General features: G+C 46.8%; 1 protein-coding gene across 2 annotated transcripts in view; it reads right to left on the reverse strand.

The window, feature by feature from the left end:
* The window catches only part of LOC123746898 (DE-cadherin), a 289,369-nt gene that overhangs the window by 33,656 nt on the left and 245,689 nt on the right, over positions 1-10,024 (reverse strand). For both annotated transcript variants that reach the window (XM_069321647.1, XM_045728781.2), the window contains exons 21-26: positions 7,438-7,587; positions 6,624-6,796; positions 4,166-4,358; positions 1,957-2,151; positions 1,065-1,205; positions 628-825 (exon numbers count right to left, since the gene is read on the reverse strand). In XM_069321647.1, the coding sequence (XP_069177748.1) occupies positions 628-825; positions 1,065-1,205; positions 1,957-2,151; positions 4,166-4,358; positions 6,624-6,796; positions 7,438-7,587 (1,050 nt within the window). The remainder of the gene's footprint in view (positions 1-627; positions 826-1,064; positions 1,206-1,956; positions 2,152-4,165; positions 4,359-6,623; positions 6,797-7,437; positions 7,588-10,024) is intronic.

The following is a 10,024-nucleotide window of genomic DNA, read 5'->3' on the forward strand; positions in this document are numbered from 1 at the left end:
TTTTGTTGCTGATTTCATGGTGTGTATGTGTGTGTATTCACCTAGTTGAGCTCTGCTCTTTCGGCCTGCCTCTCAACTGTCAATCAACTGTTTCTACTACTGCTATTGTTTTCCCACTCCCCACACACACACACACACACCAAGAAGCAGCCCGTGACAGCTGACTTACTCCCAGGTACCTATTTAATGCTAGGTAACAGGAGCATAGGGTGAAAGAAAGTCTGCCCATCGTTTCTCGCCGGCGCCCGGGATCGAACCCGGGACCACAGGATCACCACAGGTGTGACCAGCATGCTGTCCGCTCGGCCGGCCGGCTTCCCTGTGTGTGTTTGTGTGTGTGTGTGTGTGTGTATGTGTGTGTGTGTGTGTGTGTGTGTGTGTGTGTGTGTGTGTGTGTGTGTGTGTGTGTGTGTGTGTGTGTGTGTGTGTGTGTGTGTGTGCGTGTGTGTGCGTGTGTGTGTGTGTAACAGAAAATACAACTTAGACAGAAGCATCATGACCTTAAATAGCACTCCCTCCTCCCCCTCACCTGAACCTCTCCCACCCTCCCTTCAATTAACAACTTCCGCTACAGGAATCACCACCCACCACCACTGACTGGGATCACCAGTCACTATCACCACTCACCTCCTCCCTGTGCGACATCATGACACCATTGAGTCTGGCGGCGGTATAGTAAGGGGAGCTGTGGCAGTTGTAGCGGATGTTCACTCCACCTTCCACATCTCTCATGGCAAAGATGTCCACGTTCTCGCTCCCGATCCCGTGAATGCTGCCGATCTTCTGTTTCAGGCGTTCGTACAGACTCGTGCCTACCGCCGCCATCTGGAGGGACAGAGGGAAAAGGAATAGAGCCGTGAGGAAAGAACAGAAACTCTAGAAGTTAAAGTTTCAGTGTAATATTTCATCGTTGCTTTATTTACAAGGGGGACAAATTAACACCGGATTGCCGGTCAAATATACTCAAAGGTTAAGCAAGCTCTTGAATTCTAGACAGTCAAGAAGAGCAAGTATCCGGCTCAACACCCCGAACACTCCGCGAGAACCCTAGAAGCATATCTCACCGCCCGTTGCTGAAGGACTTCGTGGGCGGTGTATCCGGCTACCATGAAGGAGCCGGACTGCATGACGGCCTCTTCTGTCAGGTCCACCACCGCGATGTTCACCTCTCCGATGGCCGTCTCATTCCGGAACTTGTCAATCACCTGAGGGAAGGGAAGAAGGAAGGTAATATTTACGCGTCCAACCCATCATACAGCAGCTTATATCTAAATAATAAGAAACTCGGGAGACAAAATGCAGGATCGAACCCTCGACCCTGATCTCACACACACAGGCTCGATCCATAGATACATCACGTTTCTGTGAGGCATAACAATATTAATCGATATCTGGAGCATACCATACATATGCTCCGATGCCTTCCACTATTCAGTTCTTTGTCATTTAAGGCACCACAATTGATGAATATTCGTTAACACGTTAACTACAATACGGCTGTTAAGGGATTCCATACCACTGAATCACCAGAATGTTGGGATGGATAAGATGACCTACATCAGTCACTATATATGCACTATGGTGCATATATAGTGACTTATAGTGAAAGTGACACATCCTCCGTGTTACTGAATTGACACTGAGAATGTGACTAAGACTATTGTGATATTCTGAGGATTCCTAGGTCAGGATTTATCAAGCAACCTTTTACGAAACCTATACATCTTTCAACAATTATGCAGGCATTGTTTACATTTATTCAACAGTTTACGAACACGGAAACTTCCCAACCCGAGATTATTGTTGTTATAAACAACCTCGTTGTACTTCGGAGCTCATAAATTGTTTAATAAGTGTAGACAACGCCGCCATGATTGAGGAAAGATGTACAGGGGTCGTAACTGGCTGCGTAAACACTTGGTGACTCCTGACCATGGAGATAAACCACCAACTTACTTTGACTCTGAGCACGTAAGTTCCCTCCGGAGTCCCCTTCTGCATGGTGATGTTCCCGTTGCTAAACCCGACATCGAAATAGTTGCTGACCTCTGAAGAGGTCGTCGGGTCGATCTCGAATGTCTTGTCGACGACGTCGTAGTCGTCGAGGTCCGTGACGTACACTGACCCAATCACCATGGACGGGAACTGACCCTGGAGGATAGAATGTTAATTTCGTCGTTAGTGCGTCCTGGAATCGCAAAAATATGAGGCTGATCCTTCCGTTAGAGAATAGGGAATGTTTGTTTACATATGGCTCACGACTACGCATGCGCAGACACTATATATGGTCAAATTGTACACAAGAGGATTCGACAAAACTCTTGTTTCCGAGTCTTCAACCCTTATATATTATTAGGTTAGGATGTATTACCCAAGCGTTAGGCTCGGTTGGGATAAGGTTAGGTAGGTTTAGGTTAGATTAGGGTAGGTTGAGTAGGATTATGTTAGGTTTTAATAGCTATTGGCGAACCGTCTTGTGAACGAAGTGACTTGTGTACACACCTGCTTGCCAGCCTAAGCTTCAGAAATTTCTCTGCATGGGGGAAAATATGTCCAAAATGTGCACGTGACCGACGATAAAGATGGTGTTAACGAAGAGGGAAAAAAACATTGGAAACAACTTGTTAAAAACTAAAATAAAATCCAGTGAAGAAGTCTTGATGGCTGCAGTCAGCACACAACTCCCTGGACCCAAGTTCGACTCCTGGGCAGGGCGAAACGTTTGGGAACAATTTGTTTTTCTTCCACCAGATACCTTTGTTAACCTAGTAGCAAATAGCCCCCCCAAGAGTTAGACAGCTGTTGTGGGTTGCATCTTGTCGAAGGGCAGTTGTTGGCTTAGCGGGACCAGTGGTAAAGTCTACAACCCCATTATGAACCTCGCCCTTGTGTGAACCTCGCCCTTGTGTGAACCTCGCCCTTGAGTGAACCTCGCCCTTGTGTGAACCTCGGCCTTGTGTGAACCTCGGCCTTGTGTGAACCTCGCCCTTGTGTGAACCTTGCCCTTGTGTGAACCTCGCCCTTGTGTGAACCTCGCCCTTGTGTGAACCTCGCCCTTGTGTGAACCTTGCCCTTGTGTGAACCTCGCCGTTGTGTGAAGCTTGCCTTTGTGTGAACCCCGCCCTTGTGTGAACCTCGCCCTTATGTGAACCTCGCCCTTGTGTGAACCTTGCCCTTGTGTGAACCTCGCCCTTGTGTGAACCTCGCCCTTGTGTGAACCTTGCCCTTGTGTGAACCTCGCCCTTGTGTGAACCTCGCCCTTGTGTGAACCTCGCCCTTGAGTGAATCTTACCCTCGTGTGCACCTACCCTCGTGTGAACCTTACCCTTGTGTGAATATAACCCTTGTGTGAACCTCGCCATTGTGTGAACCTTATCATTGTGTGAACCTTACCCTTGTGTGATTCTCAGTCTTGTGTGAACCTCACTCACACAAGAAAATTTAAGAAGATAAAAGGTTTACAACCAGGCTCGTTGAAGAAAGCTTGAAGGAGCAGGAAAGAGCGAAACGAGAGAGAGAGAGAGAGAGAGAGAGAGAGAGAGAGAGAGAGAGAGAGAGAGAGAGAGAGAGAGAGAGAGAGAGAGAGAGAGAGAGAGAGAGAGAGAAAGAGAGAGAGACATAAAAGACGAACAAATAAAGATTGAGAAATATATACTGTGGAAGAGAGGAAGTCTTCACAATGAACACTAAAAGAAATTGAGGGAATGGAAGAAGCTCCAGATACAGATAAGCTTTAGGTGTGTTAACAAAAAGTTTTTTGTTTACATAAGAGTAAAATGAAATGGAGTTAACGAGAAGATAAGAGATGCCAACTCCATTTACAATTTCAAAGATAGATATGAGAAACAAATTTAGGTCTGGAGTCGTTATATTAGACGACCGACGGCTGGAAGGCAGAGTCCAAGAACTGAAGCACAGTCCTGCTGGCATACATAGGCTAGTACACACACACACACACACACACACACACACACACACACACACACACACACACACAACACACACACACACACACACACACACACACACACACACACACCACTGAATTATTGAATTAAACGACTATAGCAGCTGGAGAGGAGGGGTGTAAGTACTGAAGTTGATCCAGCGAGCACAAATAGGCTAGAACTTACACACACACACACACACACACACACACAATTACCTGGTAGTTGTAGACCTTAATGGCGCTGGAGCCGTCCGTCATGGGGGAGTCATTCTCGTCACCGACCTCCACCGTCAGGTACCGTGTGCCGCTCACGCCCTCACTGTCGGACGTCCTGAAGGGTATCTGGTAGGTCTTCTGCGCCTCCCGGTCCAGGGTCTTCAGCGTTTGGAGTTCGTACTGCGAGGTGAAGCTGTGGTCGAAGAGCAACACCGACGGTCACTGTTTGCTGATGTGTTATGACCTATGGCTTGAGTGGTTGGGGTCGGGGAGGGCAGGGAAGATTAGGGGAGGGTAGGGAAGGCTAGAGGAGGGGAGGGAAGACTAGGGTAGGGTAGGGTAGGTAATGTTGGGGTTTTATTTTCGTTTTGTACGCTTACCTTTCTTCAAAAGCTCATTATTAGTTTTCTATGTTCGAAACGCATCTCTCAAGTCTAAATGCTTCATCGACGGAATCTGGGCACAAATAATTTCGAATAGAACCAAAACACCACACCCAAACACTCGACCCAACGCAACAAAAGCAACCCAACCCAACTCAATCTAACTTAATCTAACCAAACATAACCTAAACCTACAACTAATCATCACAACAAACGGCCGTCGGATTCAAAATGAAATAGTCAAATATTTACTGAATGATATCCAGACACATTAGAGTCTGTCTTACGATCCACTTGACCATGTTCGAAGCTGTGACTCGAGACGTGCTTCGTTCAAGTCCAACCTGTACAATAACTACTTCCGGTATCGAAGTGAACCAACACACTTAAACAGTCCTAATTAACCAAAGACCCACAACACATATAAGAAACATTAGTTGTTAAATTCCTCGAAGATTTGGACTACCAAAATAATAATAATAATAATAATAATAATAATAATAATAATAATAATAATAATATTAATAAAACAGTGTCAGGGTCTGAGGGGTTCAGGGTCTTGCCAGAGGAATGTGTAGTTAACGTGTACCTCCCGTGTACTCACCCATCTCCCCGTGTACTCACCCATCTCCCCGTGTACTCACCCATCTCCCCGTGTACTCACCCATCTCCCCGTGTACTCAACCATCTCCCCGTGTACTCAACCATCTCCCAGGTACTCAACCATCTCCCCGTGTACTCAACCATCTCCCCGTCTACTCAACCATCTCCCCGTGTACTCACCCATCTCCCCGTGTACTCAACCATCTCCCCGTGTACTCACCCATCTCCCCGTGTACTCAACCATCTCCCCAGGTACTCAACCATCTCCCCGTGTACTCACCCATCTCCCCGTGTACTCACCCATCTCCCCGTGTACTCAACCATCTCCCCGTGCACTCAACCATCTCCCCGTGTACTCAACCATCTCCCCAGGTACTCAACCATCTCCCCAGGTACCCAACCATCTCCCCGTGTACTCAACCATCTCCCCAGGTACTCAACCATCTCCCCAGGTACCCAACCATCTCCCCAGGTACCCAACCATCTCCCCAGGTACTCAACCATCTCCCCGTGTACTCAACCATCTCCCCAGGTACTCAACCATCTCCCCAGGTACTTAACCATCTCCCCGTGTACTCAACCATCTCCCCAGGTACTTAACCATCTCCCCAGGTACTCAACCATCTCCCCGTGCACTCAACCATCTCCCCAGGTACTCAACCATCTCCCCAGGTACTCAACCATCTCCGCAGGTACTCAACCATCTCCCCGTGTACTCAACCATCCCCCCATGTACTCAACCATCTCCCCGTGCACTCAACCATCTCCCCATGTACTCAACCATCCCCCCATGTACTCAACCATCTCCCCGTGTACTCAACCATCTCCCCATGTACTCAACCATCCCCCCATGTACTCAACCATCTCCCCGTGCACTCAACCATCTCCCCATGTACTCAACCATCCCCCCATGTACTCAACCATCTCCCCGTGTACTCAACCATCTCCCCGTGTACTCAACCATCTCCCCAGGTACTCAACCGTCCCCCTATGTACTCAACCATCCCCCGTGTACTCAACCATCTCCCGATGTACTCAACCATCCCCCCATGTACTCAACCATCTCCCCATGTACTCACCCATCTCCCCCATGTACTCAACCATCTCCCCCATGTACTCAACCATCTCCCCATGTACTCACCCATCTCCCCCATGTACTCAACCATCTCCCCCATGTACTCAACCATCTCCCCCATGTACTCAACCATCTCCCCCATGTACTCAACCATCTCCCCCAGGTGCTCAACCATCTCCCCATGTACTCAACCATCTCCCTGTGTACTCAACCATCTCCCCGTGTACTCAACCATCTCCCCCATGTACTCAACCATCTCCCCCATGTACTCAACCATCTCCCCCATGTACTCAACCATCTCCCCCATGTACTCAACCATCTCCCCCAGGTGCTCAACCATCTCCCCATGTACTCAACCATCTCCCCCATGTACTCAACCATCTCCCCATGTACTCACCCCGTCATCGCGGTCACTTTAAACTTGCTCATGATGTCGGCCGAGGTGGAGCTCTCGAAGGAGAGTGTACACGGACAGCCGTGTTCCTCAGTGTCCCAGTCACTCAGCCTAATAGTGACGGGCTTCACCGAGGATGGTGGGGCGTTCTCCATGATCTTGGTGTAGCTGTTGTCCTGTGGGGGAGGAGGAGGAGACCAAGATGGAGATTATCACAGGTTCAGGGAGGCGGGAACTAGAGCTACAACCCCTCCTCGCCAATCTAAGATCCTGTAGGTTCTGGGGAAATGAGTCCTGGCTAACTACTGTCTTTTGTAAACAACTTGTGATGACAAATATCAGTTCGTTTTTTTTTTGTTCTTGCAGAGTGTTGAGGTCACACACTAACTAGACACGCTTCGTGGTAAGGTTTGTAGACGCTAATGTTTGCAATTCTCACAGTTGCAAGTCTAGCAACATTGGGTTGCAACCCTCAGTCTACTCAGACGAGTTAAAGATGGGTTATGTTACATTTTTTTTCTATTTGTCATTTTTAGTGCCTATTCATATCGTCTCTAATGGTACCACTGCGACGGTACTCACTCAAATGGTACCACTACAACAATACCCACTTGCCTGGTTCTGGACAACAGAGATACCCACCTACCCAGCTCTATTGAGCTCTATTTCGTACGTTAATACTTACAGAACTTTAAGAGCTCTACACCTGATGTGTCGGCAGATGTACGCAAGACTGATACTTACAGAACTTTAAGAGCTCTACACCTGATGTGTCGGCAGATGTACGGAAGACTGACAATGTTGTGCCGCAACTTACCGGACTCTGGATGTAAGGATGGTTGTCGTTGATGTCGTTGATGTTTAGGGTGACGGTGGCAGGTTCAGCGTCGTGGCCGTACCCTCCGGCGTCCATGGCACGAGGGTAGAGAGTCATGGTGCCCCGGGTGGCAGCTTCTCGGTCCAGACACTGAGGAGGGTCACCAAACAAGAGGAATGACGTTAGCAATCTCAAACTCGCTCAGGCATACGGGTCTTAGGAGCAAATGCTCAACCCTGCAAGATCAAGTAAGTGTGGTAATTATACATAAAACACGTATATACATATACATTATACACAATACGTATACATCAACCAAAAAACACAGGAGTTTAGCCTTAGATGGAGTTTACCACCTGCTTTGGGCTGCATTATTAAGCAACCCGACTCTACAGAGAGGCACTTTCCGATACATACAACACGCATACATACACAATATACATAACCACATACAGAACAGTGACAGTGTACACAACACATACAGGTAACACAGGTTACACAAAACATACAGACATGTAATACATGTGCAAAGTCCTATACAGGCATACACAAGGCACATTAAGGCATGCATTACATAGATAAAACACATGCAGGCATACACAAGGCACATTAAGGCATGCATTACATAGATAAAACACATACAGGCATACACAAGGCACATTAAGGCATGCATTACATAGATAAAACACATACAGGCATACACAAGGCACATTAAGGCATGCATTACATAGATAAAACACATACAGGCATACACAAGGCACATTAAGGCATGCATTACATAGATAAAACACATACAGGCATACACATCTAATATACGCAATAAATACATCCAGACCAATGCATCATGCACAAAAAAAGACAGATTCACTTTGCATTTAAAAAAAACTTATATAAAAACAACAGATCAAACAGAATAACAAATAAAAAAAATTCCAAATACAATCATAAAAAAAAAATGGATAAATTCTCCAAAATCCATTAAATGAGTAGGGAACAAAAGAGCATCCACAAAAGTACAAACACACACACACACACACACCCACACACACACACACACACACACACACACACACACACACACACACACACACACACACACACACTCTAGTACTATACATACACTCCATTCACCTGGGCTCCAGGAGACTCGAACCATGGACTCCACCCATGTGATGCCGAAGCTCTATCGACCGTGCTAGTGAGTAGTATTAATAAGGACATTTTCCAACAGCAAAAGCAGGGAAAGTCGAAAAATTCCAGTTTGGCTGCAGGATGCTGCTTCTGGAAACTTTCCTTATAAAGACTACTCAATAGCCCGGTCGATAGAGCTTTGGCCTTCCACGCGTTGGGTGTGAGTGCACGCGCGAGTCACACGCAAGTCTCCTAGAGCCCAGGTGAATAGAACGTTTATTTCCATGGTAGTGTGGATGACAATTAATACATACCCTGAAACATGCACAACAATGATACATGTGGGTAATGAGGCCCCACATGTATCCTACGTACTACATCATGAACGCCTACTATAAGGATCTCGGAGATACCTAACTGGTATCCAACTAACACTTTAACCCTTCCTTAAGGTGCCTCTGAGGACATGGAGATATGAATACCTCCATCACTCAGTGGCGCCACTGGAAAGACTTAAAATCTCAGTTGGATACCAGTTAGGTATCTCCGAGAACCATTTTGTGAGCGTTCATAGGATAGCCGGTAGAGCTACGGGTTCGCACTTTTGTGGCCCTGGTTCAAGGCAACGATTAACTTAAGCCAATAACAAACATAAAGCATGTCTATTTAAGTGTGCGCACACGCACGCACAACTGAGTGTGTGAAGCTGAGGAAAGGGGAGAACAGATACACAGAGAATGACAAGGAGGTGTGTAAAGAACTCAACAAAAGATTACAGGTCTTCACAAAAGAACAAAGAGGAGCCCCTGCGCTAAATGAGGAGGAGGCAAACCAAGCAACCTTGGAGAAATTTAACGTCACCAGTGATGAGGTCAAAAGGAATCTGTTGGAGCTGAATGTGACAAAGGCTGTTGGACCTGACAGAATCTCACCATGGATACTAAAGGAAGGTGCAGAAGTACTAAGTGTGCCACTCTCTATGGTGTATAACAGGTCACTGGAAACAGGAGACCTACTGGAAAGTTGGAAGACAGCTAACGTAGTACCAATATACAAAAAGGGTGACAGGCAAGAGGCACTGAACTACAGGCCAGTTTCCCTGACTTGTATACCATGCAAGGTGATGGAGAAGATCGCAAGGAAAAGGCTCGTAGAGCATCTGGAGGGAAATAGCTTTGAAACACACCACTAACATGGGTTCAGAGATGGTAAATCGTGCCTCACAGGTTTAATAGAATTCTATGACCAGGCAACAAAAATTAGGCAAGAAAGAGAAGGGTGGGCAGACTGCATTTTCTTGGACTGTCAGAAAGCTTTTGACACAGTACCTCATAAAAAGCTGTTAAAAAAGTTGGAGGAACAGGCAGGAGTAAAAGGGAAGGTGCTACAGTGGATAAGGGAGTATTTAAGCAACAGGAAACAGCGAGTAACTGTGAGAGAGGAGACATCAGAGAGG

This window comes from Procambarus clarkii, chromosome 10 (assembly GCF_040958095.1).
Source record: "Procambarus clarkii isolate CNS0578487 chromosome 10, FALCON_Pclarkii_2.0, whole genome shotgun sequence".
Lineage (NCBI taxonomy): Eukaryota > Metazoa > Arthropoda > Malacostraca > Decapoda > Cambaridae > Procambarus > Procambarus clarkii.